This window comes from Monodelphis domestica, chromosome 1, assembly GCF_027887165.1.
Source record: "Monodelphis domestica isolate mMonDom1 chromosome 1, mMonDom1.pri, whole genome shotgun sequence".
In the NCBI taxonomy this organism is placed as follows: Eukaryota; Metazoa; Chordata; class Mammalia; order Didelphimorphia; family Didelphidae; genus Monodelphis; species Monodelphis domestica.
Window position 1 is genome coordinate 335,772,983 of NC_077227.1, and position 18,082 is coordinate 335,791,064.

Genomic DNA, 18,082 nt, shown 5'->3' on the forward strand with positions numbered 1-18,082 from the left:
TGAGGTGCTAGGCCCAGCCCGCTCCCTCCGCACCCCGCCCTTCCCCCTCCCCGCCCCCCCCATTAAAAAGCAGCTCGAAGTTTGGTAAAACAATGTTTATTCTAAGGTCTGTCTTACAGGGAGCCCGGTGGAAGCAGGCGGCCTCTGGGCGGAGGCACAAGCCGCAGACCCGCCTGCTTCGGTTCCGTGACTAAAGCAGCCCGGGCTTCTTCTCTTGGGTGATTTAAGGCCTCTCTTACTAACAAAGGATAACTCGGCAACTCGAACAACCTCTGTGATAGGGTCCATAGCAGGGCCAAGCGGAGAGCCTTGACCCCAGAACAGCCTCGGCCCGGTCAGAGGTGAGGTCAGAGGTCAAGGTCAGGCTGTCTGCCTGGGCTGGGAAGCCCAAGGGGCTCTCCGTCTTCCCCTGGGGAATCAGTCCACATCACTCAAATCTCTTCTTCTGTCTAACCAAATACTTAGCACCTGTACAAGGCAAAGAGGAAAAAAGGCTGTAAATCTCAACAGCACCTGGACTTCTGCACAATCCTGAAAGCAGCTAGCTACATATCCTTTCCCCTTCTCCAACTAACAACTTTTTATTAATTTAAAAAAATTCAATGCTACTAAGGCATATAGTCTTCGCATGCAGGCCTTTTTCTGACTGCTACACACCTTGGGAATGGGCAAAGATGGAATGATGTCAAATTTATATGAGCAAAAGCAGCTGCCTGAAAATATTCAATGGCTATAGCTTCTTGTTTAGAAGTTTTGCTGCAGTTTCTCCTCCCAGTGGCTGTTGACTTGTGGCTTGGGAAATTGCTCCAGGCAACCTGCAAGATCTCACCACAGAAATTCATCCTTTCAGGATTCCTTTCCTCTTCCCCCAGCTCTTGTGAGAACCCATCTCTGTTGCTTTCCCCTGACTACTTGTGGTATAGTGGAAAGAGCCCTGGATTTGGAGTCAGAGAACCTGGGTTAAAATCCCAGCTATGTTACCTTGGGCAAGTCACAACCTCCCTGGGCCTCAGTTTCCTCATCTGTAAAATGAGGGTGATGGATTAGATCAAGGGTTCTTAACCTAGCGTCCGTCAATTTGTTTTATTATTTTGATAACTGTATTTCAATGTCATTTCCTTTGTAATTCTACATATTTTATGCATTTAAAAACATTATTCTGAAAAGGGGTCCATAGGCTTCCCCAGACTGCCAAAGGGGTCCATGACCCAAAAAAGGTTAAGAACCCCTGGAGATGATCTCCAAGGTATCTTCCCAACCCTAAATATATGATCCTATGACATTCCACTTCTCTACACAAAACTGCAACATATCCTTGTACCTCAGAGCTTGCCTCACACAGGTTCCAGAAATGGATTGCTGAACCTGAAGAAGACAAACCCAGGAAGGCTAAGGGGAGCCCCAGCAGGTCACTTTAAATCAAAACATGAAGAAGATGGAAACAGGTTAACTACAAAATCCTGTGCTATTCTATATGCCAGCCTCCTCCAAGGAAACACTAGCTGGGGCTTATGATTTGCAGGGATCTAAACTTCACCATGAACCTATGAGGGGCTCAGGGCCACACCTGGTCACGTCCCCTAATCTCTGGGGGACACAGCACTATTCCTAGACCACCACTTATGTGAACTCTGAAAAGTGGCCTCCTTTTCCTACAAGTCCCTAAAATATAATACCTGGATCTGCTCTAGGACCTCTTTTTGCATCTCTATAGCCATGTGGTAAATATGGTGGTCAGAGTCATTGTACATTACAGCATTCTGGAACATCAACATCAAGTCACGCTGGAACTGGGCCATGCTTCGGATGCGTCCCTTAGAGAGGCTCCTCTTCAGACTGGTTAAGTCCATGGGTCTGCAAGTGGCCAAGAGAGACCAGGAGGAATTACACGGCCATGTGGAATATGAGCTGGTCTAATGAATTCTTCTAGATAATGGTCCACCCCCTTCAATAGGAGCTTCTGCTCCTCTACATTACAAATCTCAAGGGGTTGGTTAAAAAAAAGTATTTATTGAGTGCTCAGTGTGCAGAGCACTGTGAACATTTCTGATTTATTTACTCCCACTTTTCCTAGATAATTCAAAGGCTATGAAGAACGATTTTTTCCCCCTCAGGTGAAGAAGACCAAAGGACTTAGAAAGGCCTCAAGTAGGAAAGATAACCCAAATGGCTATTTCATACAGACACTATTTTTGATGAAAAATGCTGTTAGTACAAGACTCTGCTTTCGTTCATATGTGGTGTTCATTTGGGTTTTCTTGCCTCAATACACCCACATTAACTTCCTAAGTTTCTCTTGGGCTTACAGACAACATCGACTAAACCAAGTGAGCCTGAAAAACATAAGTGGGAAGTGACCAACACTGACTGCTCTCACAACGACCATGCAGATTCTCCTTTTGAAAGTTTCAATTCAAAAGGAAATTTTCAGAAATTACAAAAAAGTACTAACCAAAGTCGTTTAGACTCAAGAGTACACACTGCTGTAAATGATCTTTTTGTCTTTTCTCACCCTCCTTATCCTCCCAAAGAGAAAGATGTTGACTTCTTCATAGCTTTATTAACATCTTCTGCTGACAAACATTATTTTTCTTATTTCTAAGTGCAGCAAATAAGGCAGAAGGTCATTTAAAATACATGGAAACAGAATGAAAACAGGCACGAGGATATGAAGCAACCAACCTTTCCTTCCCCCTTCTTCACTGACCTTTTCACCACATCCTTGTACCCCGGAGCTTGCCTATCTGACACAGGTTTCAGAAATGGACTGCTGAACCTGGTAAGGGACAAACCCAGAAAGGATAAGGGGAGCCCCAGCAGGTCACTTTGAATCAAAACAGGAAGAAGATGGAACAAGTTAACTACAAAGTCCTGTGCTGTTCTATGCCAGCCTCCTCCAAGGAAACATCAGCTGGGAGTGGAAAAATCTGTAAATTCCCTCTTGAGATATATATATATATATATATATATATATGTATACATATATACATATAGAACACTTTATGCTAATGCTACATGCCATGTTAATTTAGACCTCAGCTACTTGTTTTGAGACCCTGTCTACTAAGGCCCTAGTAGAAAGAGGCTTCTATTTTAAATACTAATTTTATCTTAGAGTTAGCATAATATAGTGAATAGAAGGCCAACCATGGGGTTGGAAGCTCTGGGTTCAAAGACCCTTCCAACACATAGAGGCTATATAATCAAGCATGAAGGAGAACTTCTTAGTTCCTTAGGCAATTGTTCTGCATTGGTGGAGGGAGTTTCCTTTCAGAATTTCCTTAGACCAATGAAATAACAAATTCTAGAAACAAGAATTATAATTTGATCTCTTAAAAGTCCCAATTCTGAAGGAAAACTAGGAATTAAATTCAAATGACAGCAACCATTTCTTCCAGAGATTTGCAAAAGCAGGTTTATAATAGTAACTGCTGTTGCTGATAGATGGAAAGTACTGAATAGAAAATGAACTTTTGTCTTATGTGGCCCACCTCCAATATACATTCATATCTTCTACTAAGCCTGACATACCTATCTTCTGACAACACAACAAGGGTAATATGCTTCAGCTGTGAACAGCCATCCTACCAGCTTCCTGTCAAACTTGAGACACTTACCTGTGACTGGCAATCATTTTCCAGACTGGAAGGAGGGTTTTCTTGAAGAGCAGCTGTTCTTTGACAGGATCACCTTGGTTTGGATCAGTCCTATGGGAAGGTACATGGTCATTTCCCAAATGCTGTTCTATTTCCCCATGGCAGATAATCAAGGTAGCTAGCACCTATGCTTGGGTCTTAACCTTTTTTTTACTAGGTCTCACCAAAGACATTTTATTCCCTTGGGTCTATTCAACATTAAAAAACTGAAATGCTCCAGAATAAGAGAGTATGTATTCCCAAAGCTTTCATAAATGAAACTCAAAACTGTAATTAAGCTCAGTTTTCATGATAACTCAGTAATGAGTTTCCTTCTTTTTGCTTTTCTGTGGTCCTGACAGCACATCAATTGTCTTTGTCTTTTTCACTCCTTAGTAAATTCTTTTTTTTTTTAAACCCATACCTTCTGCCTTGGAATTGATACTAAGTTTTAATTCTAAGGCAGGAAGAGCTGTAAGGGTTAGACAATTGGAGTTACATAACTTGCCCAGGATCACACAGCTAGAAAGAGTTTGAGGTCACATTTGAACCCAGGTCTTCCCAATTCCAGGCCTGGCTCTCTATAACACTGTTCTGCCTAGTTGCTCCTGACATTACATAATTATCTGATAAAGTACATCCCCTGACCTCAGTCAGAATAGCACTCAAATGTTGAGATTCCCTTCTGTAGCTTAGAGAGAGAGGATATTTTGTCACTAATCCAATTGTCTAAAAATTTTCGCCTTCAGGAAATACCCCTTCATGCCAAAATAGAACACCACAGTTTATAGTTTAATTGTATGTTCTTCTGCATCCACACACATTTAGAGATTGTTTCTAGTTTTGTATTTAAAACCATGTAAATGAAATCTTATATATTTAACAGAGCATTATTAAGCCCGTGAAAATGGAAAAAATGGAGTTAACTATTTCTAGATCTATATGGCTATAAATTTCTGTATACTAATATCTCATATTGTGCAAGTGGAATACATTTCTTCTAAAGTTGGTATCATGGGTACAGTTTCCAAAATTTCAAAACATATATACAATTTGCTAGGCATTATCAACAGTGGTAAAAGCCTTTTGGTTTCTTTGATCATCTAAACAAAATTAAAAGGCTTTTATCTTATCTTGTTTCCAACAGAAATAATGCTTACAAGAAGCTTTAGCAAAAAGCAAAAACCCCAACGATCCAGCATTCTATTAGTGATGCAGCTTTTCCAAACAGAATTCTATCTAAAACAAGGTCATTAAAAAGAATTCTGGTAAAGCATAATCACTATCATATCATAAGCTTTATGATATTTTACAGGATACTTTACAAGAAGTAAGAGTGAGTTGGACTTGGGCTCAGGCCGACTCCAAGGTTTTAAATCCTGCCTTGGTGCAATTTGACTGACAGGTCACCACTCAGACATTGTTTCTGCCTTTTGCCTGCTTCCCAATTTCTCTCTTCCACATTGGACACTTGCTAGCCATGCGAACCTGGGCAAGTTACAACTTCCCTAAGTCTTACTTACCTCATCTGTAAATGGAGATAATAGCATCTACCTTACATGGTTATTGTAAAGATTAAAGAAATCACATATTAAAATGTTTTATCAAATTTAAAGTGCTATATGTCAGCTATTATTATTATGGTCTTTGAAGTATAATATAATACTGTCCTATGCCCAGGGTTCTAGGTAACACAATTAAAAAGGTAATTATTTGGCTCTGTTCCACTTTTCCAATACAAAGTGGCCACAAGGGGCAATATGACTGTTCTGATACAGAACTATATCTTCAAATGAGGTACTAATAGTAAAAAGTGCTTAGCATGGTATCTGGCACATAGTAGATCCATATAAATTCTTATACCCTTCTTTTCCCCCTTGGGTATGACTTTCTTTATTTATAGTTTTATATGTTTATTGTTCTTCTGGAATATCAGGTAAAAACAATTTTAAAAACCACTGACTTCATAAAACAATGGCTGACAAGATCAATGAATGGCAACAAGTCTGCCAGGTTAAGAGTATTTATTTCCCCTCATCACTAAAGATTGGTAGAAATATTTCCTCCTCTAATGAAGATGACAACCCTTCCATACTTTAGTAGACAGTCTTGGCCAAGTTTTGTCTACATCCAAATTTATCACAAGGGGGATCAACCTGGTGCTGAACCTCTTCAAATAGTCCTTTAATGGTCTTAAAGGGTCCTTTAATAAAAGAATCCATTACTGAGTCCATAATTGAAACCCTTCCAGCTTGGAAGGACCTGCTGGGAGCGTGTGCTCCTGCTACAAAGCCTTTGAAAACTGAGAGTCACTTCTTTATTATGAGGCATTACATCCTATGAATAATAATCACATCACACATGTTTCTCAGTATAGTTCTTATGTCTCTGTATAGCTTTTTCTCCTCAAAGATAAAATATCTTAACTTTTATGGCTTTTCCTATTAGGATCTCTACTAAAGTCCAACTGGACCTAAGTTCAAAAAGAATCAATAGAATATTGGTAACCAACTGATCATTTTTGCCAGCTACTTACAATAACAATCTAGGAAAACATAAAGGTAGCCTACCAAGGACTGCACAATGATAATTCAGATTCCTGATACTCCATGATTTTTCTTAAATATAAACCTTTGTGCTTCTACTTATTTTAGGTGGAGAAATAGAAACTATGCTAGTATAAAAGAAAGATATTATTAAATTAGTAGAAATCTCAGAACACTGGCTTTCTACTACTGGGTAATAAAACAGACCAAGGGGCCAAAACTGAGATGTAGTCAATAATAGTTAATAAAGTTTGTTAAGTGCCTGCTATAGGCAAGGCACTGTGTTAATTGCTGGGGATACAAATAAGACAGTCCCCTGCCCTCAAGGAGCTTACAATCTAATAAGGAAAGATGTTTTGGGAAGTAATATGTTCATTTCTAAAAAATGTTAACATCTTCAGAGGTGTTTTAAGCTAAAAATAACGTTCTAACCCCTACTTTTTAAATCTCTGTTTGACAGACTCAGTTACTCACTTACTGCATTTCCAATAAAAAAGGAAGTTTTAACCTACCTTTCAGTTTAGAGATGGAAAGTTGCCATGTAAATAGGCTGAAAAAATCACCAAAAGAAAAAAAACATTCTACAGTGCATTTCTTGTTTGACATTTATCATATACCATCTTTGCACCATTTTTGTTCACATACATAAAGCAATAAAGTTAAAAAAAAAAAAAGCAAAACTAGATCATTCTATGACACATCTGACAACCGTGTTTAAAACTGTTACTCACATCTTGGAGGAAGAGGCATTGCTGAAAATTAAATCCACCAATGGAGTCTCCTTAATGTTGGGGCCATCATCACACTCACCCAAAGGCGGTCTGCTCTCCTCCTCAGAGACATATCCTTCACCTTTTTCTTCTTTGGGTTCCTCCTTTGTACCCCCCTGGGAAGGCCAGGAGACAAAGCATGCTTTAGATAAAGCTTCAGTTTCAGAGTGACAACTTCTCTTTCTGACTAAGGTGACTTAAGAATCTATTATTCTTCGGAAGCTAATTTATTACATAAAGCATTGAATAAAAAGCAATTTTTGAGCTAGATGAATCAATGAGAATACTTAATAACTCTACAATAGAGCTTTCCCTCTTTCTTTCTCCAGAGCAAATAAGGAAACACTACACCCTTGCCATCAGCAAACCCTGCTATGAAAAGCTCTCAAGGTTGGTTGGGATGCTGTACAGTCAGTCTCCCTAGATTAGACTGGAACAGACAATCAAGTTGTTTGGGCAAGGAGAAACATGTCCTGATTAGGCAGCTGATTCAGCTCTTCACTTACCTCTTCGCTCTCTGGGGGTGGCCCCTGAACTTCACATATATCTGGGGAAATTGGGGCCATCTCTGGCCTCTCATTTTTTCCCTCCAGCTCCTTCTGTGCTACTGAGCCGTTTCCCTTGGCTGGAAACTTCTCGATCTCCCTGCATGGCTCCCCTGCCTCTCCCTCAACATCTGGAGTTTCCCTTCCTTCTTGCTTCCTAGAGCCAGGCTGAGACCTGCAGCCCTCACTTGTTCCCTTGCTGCTGATGCACAGTGGCTCCATCAAGTAGGCTACCTGCAATCACAGTTTATTTCCATATGCATAAGGATACCAATGGGAATCATCTCCTAGACCCACAATTGAGCTAGGGACAAGGTATGTGCCAGGTTATTCCTGAGACTGTTTTATCCCTTCATCTAACTTTCTGACTACAGTATAGAAAATCTCTATCAACTACACCCTTCCAAACCCTGCCCATTTCAAGTACTTAGCTCCCGCCCAGAATTGTTTTAGTCACAGAATATTATAATCTCATTATCCTCATTCTTATTAGGAAACTGTTGAACTCCCTGGTGATACTGAAAGAATGAACTGCAGCAATACTATAGATGGGTCTGTGCTGCCTTTAAAAAAAAATTCTATTCATGTAATTTCCTAGGTGTAGAAAACTCCCAGCATAGAAATTCTCTCTACTGATACAGAATAGCAACTCTATATAATCGAATCTTTAAAAGAGTTGCCTTGGACACTGAGAAGTTAAGGGATTTGCCCAGTCACAAAGCTAATGCAGTTTACTGTGGAAGAGGCAAGACTTGAACCAAGGTCTTCCTTCTTGACTTTATAACCAGTCCTCTGCACTCTACCACACTGCAACTCTTTGATAGTGCTCCATGAGCAACAGATCATCTCAGTGGCCTCAAATTGGTGTCTCAGAAAAATGTGGGGGAAGTATAATGGCAAAGTTCTCTAAGAGGGTAAAGACTTGCCCTCATTCTGGACCTGGCCACTCTGAGCAAACACGATTACCTCAGAGAGGAAATGAAGGAGATTCTGGTGGTTGAATTGTTCTGTCTCTTCCTGGGACTCCTCACTGCCTCCATCCCCCATAAGGGGGTCACTGGACTCTCTGCCTAAGTTGCTCTCCTCTAGCTCCTCTGCTCCTGGCTCTTCCGTTTCCCTCCAGCTGCCCACTTCAAGATCCAGACTGGAGTCCCATGAGCTGAAGAGGGACCTGTAGTCGTTGCTCAGCTCAGAATCATTAGGATAATCTTGTTCAGAATCCAACCAAACCCAGTCATGCCCCATCTGCAAATACACAGAAAAAAGGATTAGATTCATTTAACATTCCAGAACCAGCCCCAACATCCACCTCTCCTCCACAGTTCAGAGTAGTCAAATGGCCAGAAATGTCACTATTAAATCTTTAAGAAGGGCAAAGTTATCTAAGTCGAGTTGATTTTAGTCTCCTAATTGCAGCTAAAGAGAGATAAAGAGTGAAGAGAAAGCACTGCAATCAGCAAATTAAAACGGCTATTACTCCCAAACTGTTTCAATTTCCCATGTGTTCAGTTCAAGGCAAAGATAAGAGACCTAATAATACAATCATATTCCTGAAAAAACCCTTTCTCCTAGAGAAAGGGCTCCTGTTACCAGGTGCAACAAGATAAACCTTAATAGCTTCTTTTCAGTCATTCCCTTCCCATTGCCCAGTTTGCCAATGTTCTCCTAGCCAAATCTTGCAAAATAATAAACCTCTACTAGGAGTTTCCAAGTCATACTCTCCAATTTTCCTACCCCTCATTCACAATGTTCCCATGTCAGAGTAGTCAGTCTTGCTTCCTGAGCATGAACCACGACTCAGTTTGTGGCCCTCAGTTCACCTGCTAAATAGTTAGGCTTCAATTTTTGTATCTATTGTAATGATTCTTAAAATGTATGTCTCCAGCCCTAACCACTTAACTCTTTCAATTTTCTAGCTTTTACTGCCTAAAAAGTATATTGCTCCTTGGATACCCTGACATCAAACTCAGCATATCCAAAATTCAACATATTGGTTTTAAAAGGTGTTTCTTTTCCCTTCCAACACTCCCTATCAGTATCAGTAGTGTTCTTCTAGGTTCCTGGGCTTACAATCTTTGAATATCCTTTCCCCTCTTCATCTGCTGGATTTGAAATCCGAAAAGATGAGTACAAATCCCAGCTCTGCCACTTGCTCCCTATGTCATTTTGGACAAGTCACTTTAAACTTCTCTGAACCTCAGGTGTCCTTCCTTACCGTTAAAAAGAGGATTGGACTGATAACCTCAAAGGTCCTGTCCAGCTCTACAACTAGAATCTTTAAGGTCCTAAGTCTCACCCCATAATTTTTTACATTCCCTCTTTCTGATTCATTCCTAGAATGAGACAATATGCTCCTTGCCTTTAGGTCTTTCTTGCATCACCCAACACTGTTCTAAAAAAAACTAAATTACTTTCCTGATCAAGAACCCACTAAGATTTCCTACCATCCATTAGATCAAATCCAAACTAATGTTCAAATCCCTTCATCAACCAAACCCCATCCATCTGTTCCAACATGTCATCACACCATAAAAACTACTTACTCCTGCCTCTGTGCTTCTCATACTACTTCAATGTTCAATAAAATACCATCCCATTTCTCCATTAATCTACATTCTATGTGACCTTCAATGCCCACTTCCTCCACAAAATTCTTTCCTTTACTTCTCAAAAACTTTGGCACTCTATCACAGCATTTTGTTTGCAAATAATTTTAAAATGACTTCCATTTCCAATTTGACTAAAAATCTTTCATCCCACAAGGACTTTAATATCTTCAACAATACCCAGTAATGGCGCAAAGTTATTAAGTGCTATTTAAGGTTACAGCCTTTATGGTTTTTAATCATAGTAACATACTTTAACACACTTATCTCCAAAGACCTCAAAGTACTTTATAGAGAGCATTCTTTTAATTTCCCATCATTTCTCTGTGACGAGTACAAGATTATCACTAAAATGATCCTTTTTCCATCTGTAAACTAGGAATCAATGACAGTATCTAGAGTAAAGTTGGCTAAATCAAAGGAATAATTTTAAAAGGCATTATTCATCCTTTGTATAAAAATTTTGGAAATTCATTTCCAAAATAAACCCAAAAAATCAGTGTAATTTGAGGTTCCAATGCACAATAGGGAAAGGAATGGCAGGCAGTCTTTTCTTCTAGAAATGCCATCCGCCAAGGTGGTTGGCATCAATGAAATGAAGGACAATCCTGCCTATATCTATGCATTGACTAAATTCTGCTCTGATAATTGAAAAGCCTTTTCTAAATGTCCATCAAAAGGCTAAATGTTGGCCTCTGTCCCACAATGAGGCTTTCTACCATATGGATTTAAATTGTGGGTAGTTACTTACCTTCTCTAATCACTCACTATGGGAACATATTTGATGTTACAGGGTCAATTTTGCCCACTCATAGTCTCAAAAACCAACAAATGGTGAGACAACTAAATACGTACTGGCTGGCTGATCTTGTATAAAGAATACCATCGAGCCTGAAAATGAGCACACAAACATGGCTAGGGTTTTCTTTTCTTCTAGAGTTTATTGTATACATAGACACTTCACAGGGTTAAAAAAGTCTGTACACTTCACATGACAGTACAAACTAGCCACAATCGCTAGCTACACACGGAGACACAAACATAGGCCATCACTTCTGCCCTAAAACGGGCAGTCTGGTGGCAGAGGCTCTGCCTCTCTGAGAGAGGTTTCCTTGGCCTGTGTGAGGTCACCCAGATGCCTCTTGTTCCATCCTGGGAACAAGGCCAACAAGCCCAAGCTCAGTCGTCTTCTCTCTTCTCTTGGCTTCCACACAGAAGGTGGTCTGAAGCCTCACTTCTTCATCTTCAAGTCAGCTTCAATGGCGCAGCGGCGCCCCCTCGTGCCCCCATCCTAAATGACAGGCAAACAAAGAAAGGGAGCGTCAGAGAAGGATCAAATGTTAGGAGAAGGTGGGACCCGGAACGCTTGGGAGTCAAGTTTCTCAGGAGACAAATCAGCAGAGGAATCCAAGGAAATGTGGTGCATTTCTGTCTTCCCACAAAGTGGCTGAAGAGCACCTGGTAGTATGTGAGAGGAGATGCACGGGGAGATACAGGATAGGGAATCCTGCTCAAACCCAAAAGAGAGAGGCCTTTAGCATTCACCTTGGGGTCCCCAGAGAATGAATATTAGTAACCCCACCCACAGTTCCCAGATCCCTGTGCAAAGGGACAGGAAGAGTCAAAACAAAGATAGAAAGTCAGAAAGGGCAGTGAACAGTGAGATTCTTGGCTAACGTACCTGTCCAGCTGTTGGGGTCCCTACAAGAAAGGCCTTTCCTGCCGACTGACCCTGGCACTAGCTCCCTAGCACCTCCTGACAGCTGCTTTCCATGAGGGCAGGACAATCAGAAGGCTTCTTTCCATCTGCTGCTCTCTCCCTGCAGCCCAGCTCCTTCCTCTTGTGCAATATTTTGCTGTCTTCAATAGATAAAGGTTAGAAGACCAATCCTATAAACCAGCCTTGCAGCAGCCAGACACCTGTCTGGGTGATCCAGAGTCACTGATGATGGGCAGCAGGCCAGTAGGAAAGAATGGTGATTGTATTTAATTTGTTCTTTCTGTAGTACAGGCTGGGAAGCCTGTGGGAGAAGATGAGCTAGTAAACATCTTTGGTGGGCCAGTAAATTTTTGTTACTAATTTGCCAAGTCTTTAAAAACTTTTCTGTTCCCAACTCAAGGACACAGGTTGCCTGTGAAGCAACAGGAAGAATAATAAAAATACCACCACCTTGCATTCGTATAGCACTTAACTCTTTTCAAACCATTTTCACAACTACAATTTAATTCTGTCCTCACAACATCCCTGTGAGGTAGGTAACACAGGTATTATTATAGTTCTATTATGCAGAAGAAATGTATAAATGAGGCACAGATAAACTGACTTGCCCAAGGTCACAAAGAAAATTAGTGGACAGAGCTAGGAATAGAGATCAGTTTTCCTATTTCTTAGTCTGGTGTTCTTTTCTATCACACCATGCTACTTCTCTGACCCACAATGAACAAAGTGGAGAAAGAAAAGTCAAAATGACTTCTTGATTCTATAAAGTAAAAGCATTAGCAAACTTGGGCTGGCCATTCCAGCAGATAGATCCCTTATCCCTGTCCCACCTCCTTGTATATCACTGTGCAAGACCCATTGGTATGCTTGGTCTTATTTTAACTTATTTTAGAGGAGGAAATGAGGACAGGCTCTGAATATCTGCAAGGATAAGAAGCTATTAGAAAGCCAGCCAACAACTGTTTTGATAATCTTTCATTTGCAAGGGAATAACTTACATAGTTTGACCCTATAAAAAGATGGAGAGAAGGAAAGAAGGGAATGTGCATTCTAGATCCTTCATAACACCACCCAAAGGATACATAACCCTAGTCCAGTGACTCCTTATCAATATAAGCAGTACGCACCCAGCATACATACATACACACACACACACACACACACACACACACATATGCATGAATAGAAGACAGGAATATAGTAAAGAAAAATACTTCTTATTCAATGATCTGATAAATATAAGTTCAAGACAACACTAGAGTCTGCATGTGAGTTTTCCCTCCACCCCACCCCCTACCAGGAGCTGAGAACATTTTGTGGTATCAACACCCCTTGCAGCCATTCAATACTTACAAAGAGAGAGAGAAGGAAGGCAGGAGAGCCCATGGGGACACTGTCCTGTTAGAGGACAAACAAACACCGATCAGGTTCCACAGAAACTCTCAGCCACAAGCAAACCAAACTTTAGGACAAGGACTCAAGCACCACATGCATACACATACACACATGCATGCAAGCACACACAGATACAGACATGGACACATTTTTAAAACTAAAGAACAAGAGAAAAAGACATTGTGAAACATCTAAAAGCAACCTGGCCATTAAGCTTCTAGTAGGGGGATTCAATGGCACCCAAACCCTTGCAAACTGAATAGCTTCCCTCACTTTAAAAATGCTGTCCCCAGCAAGATCATTCACTCAAAACTTATATTTTCTCCCAAGTGACTGGATCTGTCTCAGTCACTCCTGGCCTCTTCAATGTTTGGTTTGGGAGAAAACATCCACTGTGCTACAGGGAGAATGTCAGGACTTCTGGGAGCAGCTTATGCAACACCCAAAGATCTGACTATTGATAAAAGGTGTAGTTTTCATATTATCAAGCATCCATCTGACTATAAATGTTACTAAAGTCCTAAAGGTCTCTGTGTACTTAGAGGTTGAAAAACCTAATCTTGGGGACAGCAGCTTTCTTAGGTGTTTAGGGTTTCTACCACCAGATCCTTGTAATACAAATTTACTCTAGACATGGATATAGCTTGGTTCCCTCACCTTTTCTGAAGCATCCTGTTTGCGAGTAGAATCCCTCCCTCGAAGGCTTTTGGCACTGATTCCAGACTCAGATGTCTGCATGATCAGCTGTGTGGCCAAGAATTGCTATAGGGAGAAGACAGAGATTTAGTAAAGGCCACTAAAAGACTGGCAGGGTAGCAGGAACAAGAATTTCAGTGGGCAAAGCAAGGGATTGTTAAGTATGGATGGTTTCATATCCTGTATCACTTAGTACAGTTGGTAAACTGGCAGTTAAAATTAATAATAAGAGCTCTAGGAAAGAGAGACAACAGCTGAAAAATTGTATGATTCAAATTATACTTTTACAATTACATGGGTTCCTGAAAATGAAACAAGATGTGAGTATAGCTTTTCTGCTCTCAAAACTAAAGATGGAACAAACATTTAAAAGTAGCTAGAACAACTTTGTGTTTCTAAATGGGATCTAGAGGACCTATGAAATCACATTACCCCCTGCTGTTGCTCATTATCTTATAATCACAGAGTTGTTTGGAGTGTCAAGAGATGGACTGACTTGTTAAGTATCACCAAATTGAGATATTCCAGAGCTGTGATAGGAAACAAATTATACACTGACTCTAAAACTAGTCACTAGACTAGACTTGTCAAATACAGAGCCAGATTAAAAGCTGAGATACACCTAACAATAAATAAAAATACAACACAGATAATGTTCATTTATGGGAGTTTTTAAGTCAATATGCAGCTAGCAAGGATCCCTTTCTGTTTTGAGTTTGACACCTCTGGACTATACCATAGCTATGCCCCATTAGTAACATGGTTTCTTTCACTCAGAGCCCAAGCAACAAGGATTCTGCCATTACCTGGATTTGTTCCAGAACATCCCTCTGCATCTCCACAGCCATATGGTAGACATCATGGTCAGAGCTATTGTACATTACAGCATTCTGAAACATCAGCATGATATCTCTCTGGAATTCAGCTGTTGTCCTTATTAGTCCATTCTCAATGTTCTTTTTAATGGTTGACAAATCCATAGGCCTAGAAAGGATAACAATGAAGAAAGTGATGTGCTTTCTCTTCTGAAGACAACTCCAGTTTCTAGGCTAGACTCAGGAGAATACTGTCATGATTCCAGCCCCCAATTCCAAAACAATCATATTAATCACCACCAAGAAGCTAATAAGTATTAGACAAAGAGCTCTGGAGAAGCTGAAAGAGATGTGATGCTAGACTCTGAAAAACCAGCAACAGTGTCATTCATACATACTGCATACCAGCGGTTACTTTTGCTGCTGCTACTGTTGAACTATCCATTCCATTTAGTTTTAGTCACATTCTCAATCACAACTCTAGAAATAAATAGCCTCCTAATAAATCATCTCCTCTCCACTTCTCATCACAGGTAGAATAATTTTTCTCAAGTTTTAATCATTCTTAAATATCCTCAGTAGTTCCCTGTTGCCTACTAGTGAACAGAACAAAACTTCCTTCACCTGGCATTCAAAGTCCTCCACAATCTGGTTCCATTCTACCTTTCTAGCTTCATCTAACACTATCCTCTACTCCATGCTTTGTTTTCCATCCAAAAGGACTTTTCTTTCCTCTAATATAGCCTGTGCTTTCCTGCTTCAATGTCCTTACTCACACTGTTCTCTTATTTGGAATATCCTCTTTACCTGTTAAAATTCCTATTATTTAGGGGGCAGCTGGGTGAATTGCAGCTCAGTGAATTGAGGGCCAAGCCTACATATGGGAAATCCTAGGTTCAAATCTAGCCTCAAGATATGTCCTAGCTGTGTGACCCTAGGCAAGTCACTTAACCCCCATTGCCTAGCCCCTACCACTCTTCTGCCTTGGAACCAATACACAGTATTAATTCTAAGATGGAAGATAAGTTTTTTTTTAATTCCTATTATTTAAAGCACCACATGTAACATTTCTATAGAATATTTTTATAATTCCAGTGCCTGACACAGTATAGGCACTTAAATGCTTATAACTATTCCCTATCCCTTCCCCCACCCAAGATGGTTTCCAACTCTTGCCCCTTGGAGCTCACTTAGTTTCCACCTTTTTAATGCATTCACCATAAATTATTTTACAATTATTTATAACATGTACAAAAGCAGGGAACATATTTTTAACACATTCTTCAGAAGTGGGGATTTAATAAACGTTAGTTGAAGTAAATGTAAAATTTGCTAGATTTTCTTCCAAGTCAAGTCTGTTCAAGTGCCAAGACCATTGCTTACCTCTGTACAATGCTATGGTAGCCAGGTGCTATGTCATCTGTGACAGGTTGCAAGAAGACATTGGCATACCTGTCCAAAATAGAAGTCATAAATTTACCTTTCTGGTACACGTTACGGACATTTGCTATCACATGGCCTAATATTATCTGAACATTCTTGAATGAACAGGAATGAACCCTGCCTCTGACTTGGAAAAAAAAATTTTACTTGCCTGTGATTGGCTGCAGCTCTCCATACCAGCATGATGGCTTTCTTCCATATCTTCTGAGCCTGAATTGCTTCCTGATCCTCACTGCAAACAGAACTGAAATAAAAAGAATAAAAAGAATGTGTGAAATTAAGAAGCCCCTCAGGTCCAAAAGAATGAACTTTCAGGACTCTCGGCCAGCGCTGAGCTTTCTCTTCAATCTGGGCAAAAGACGATGGGATGAAAGTAAAGAAAAAAACTGAACTATTTCCTATCCTCCCTACCCTGGGAACTCTAAGAGCATTGGAGATACTCACAATTGTGAAGATGCAGGACTACTGGGGATGGAGTCTGCTAAAGTGTGGGACTGGAGAGTAGCATTGTGAATACTAAATCCATCATCACTCTCGCTCACTGGAGGTTCATTATCCATTTCAGACAGATAACCCTCTCCCTGGTCTTCCTCCTTGGGTTCCTCTAGGCTGGCTGCTTCACTGGCCCCATCGTCATCTTCATCCTCACCAGGTGTATCCTATGACATAAATGAGTTACAATCAGCAAACTTCTAGTCTGAGAAATCAAGTTAGATTAGCTATAAAAATGGTCTAATATTTATTGCCAGGACTACATGTATGTTTATACCTCATTTGTACTGATGTCAAGGAATTCTGGCTTTAGAAAAGTCTAACAAACTTGGAAACTTAAAACATAAGCTTCCAATGAAGTCTAAATTATGAAGCTCTCACTTTATCCATGGCTTTCTCAAGCACAAAACTGAAACGGGTTTAATGCAGTGTCATTTTACAAATACCTTTAATTATGTTCTGAAATCTGGAAAGTTGCAGTGAAAGGCAGGGAAAGATTTAAAATTTTTCTCTCTGGATAGACAATTTTCCTTTTTTAAATGAAAAAAAATTTTTTTTTTCTATACTGATCTTTACTGGTATTACTTGTTGGATCATTCCATGGCTTATCAAATGCAGTGCCATCTGCAAAAAGCACTGAAATTAACTTTATGTTGCTTTCCCTGAGATAAGAAATAAACATGGTAATACTAGAGATTATAAATCTTCCTAAATCCCTAGAATCAATTGTTCCATTTCCTCCCAGGCATCCTAGTCTCAGAAAATACTTTGGGGGAAAATACTGACATTTATAGGCATTGCTATGCAAAATCCAGTCACCTAAAAAGAAACTAAATTACCTTCATCTGGCTTCCAAAAATAGGTCCTGATTCTTCTTTCATAGAATCTGCAGAGAAAAGAGATATATTCAAGTGTTTCTTACAAATTTCTTCCTTTTCTGCTGACCCCTTTCCTGCTGATCTGCGCTCTCCTACTGCCTCAAAATCTATTAAGAATAAAAATTGAGGGGGCTGGGTGGCTCAGTGGATTGAGAGTCTAGGCCCAGAGGTCCTGGGTTCAAATATGGCCTTAAGACACTTCCTAGCTATGTGACCCAGGGCAAGTCACTTGACCCCCACTGCCTAGCCCTTACCACTCTTCTGCCTTAGAATCAATAACACAGAAGGTAAGGGTTTTAAAATTTAAATAATAAAAATTGATTCCACTGAGTTGACTGGTTGAAGGGCGTAACTTTCTTAGTTTAGTTTACCTGACATCTCAAACTTGTGCTGGTTATCTGTCTCTGAAAGATCTTCACTGGGATTTTGACCATGTGGAAGAGATATCATGCTTTCAGGAGAAGCCTAAAGAAAAAAACACATAACACTCAGTATCCAAAAATCTGACTGGCAACGAGACTAAAAAAAGAGAAACCTCAAG

At 40.1% G+C, this 18,082-nt stretch overlaps 1 protein-coding gene across 24 annotated transcripts in view; it reads right to left on the reverse strand.

Annotated features, from left to right (window-relative positions):
- Window positions 1-80: 80 nt before the first annotated feature.
- BRD8 (bromodomain containing 8) overlaps window positions 81-18,082 on the reverse strand; it is a 33,731-nt gene continuing 15,729 nt past the window's right edge. For 7 of the 24 annotated variants that reach the window (XM_056811350.1, XM_056811349.1, XM_056811348.1 and 4 more), the window contains 9 exons: window positions 17,913-18,006; window positions 17,503-17,549; window positions 16,616-16,830; window positions 16,323-16,415; window positions 16,112-16,180; window positions 14,720-14,897; window positions 13,875-13,979; window positions 13,176-13,220; window positions 11,024-11,393 (listed from right to left, as the gene is read on the reverse strand). In XM_056811350.1, the coding sequence (XP_056667328.1) occupies window positions 11,334-11,393; window positions 13,176-13,220; window positions 13,875-13,979; window positions 14,720-14,897; window positions 16,112-16,180; window positions 16,323-16,415; window positions 16,616-16,830; window positions 17,503-17,549; window positions 17,913-18,006 (906 nt within the window). In that variant the 3' untranslated portion in view covers window positions 11,024-11,333. Of the gene's footprint in view, window positions 469-657; window positions 935-981; window positions 1,023-1,676; window positions 1,855-2,707; window positions 2,777-3,617; window positions 3,708-6,912; window positions 7,068-7,457; window positions 7,731-8,462; window positions 8,742-11,023; window positions 11,394-11,783; window positions 12,124-13,175; window positions 13,221-13,874; window positions 13,980-14,719; window positions 14,898-16,111; window positions 16,181-16,322; window positions 16,416-16,615; window positions 16,831-17,502; window positions 17,550-17,912; window positions 18,007-18,082 lie in introns of those variants that run through there. The other 17 variants (XM_007473661.3, XM_016424783.2, XM_007473664.3 and 14 more) reach the window with 10 other exon arrangements.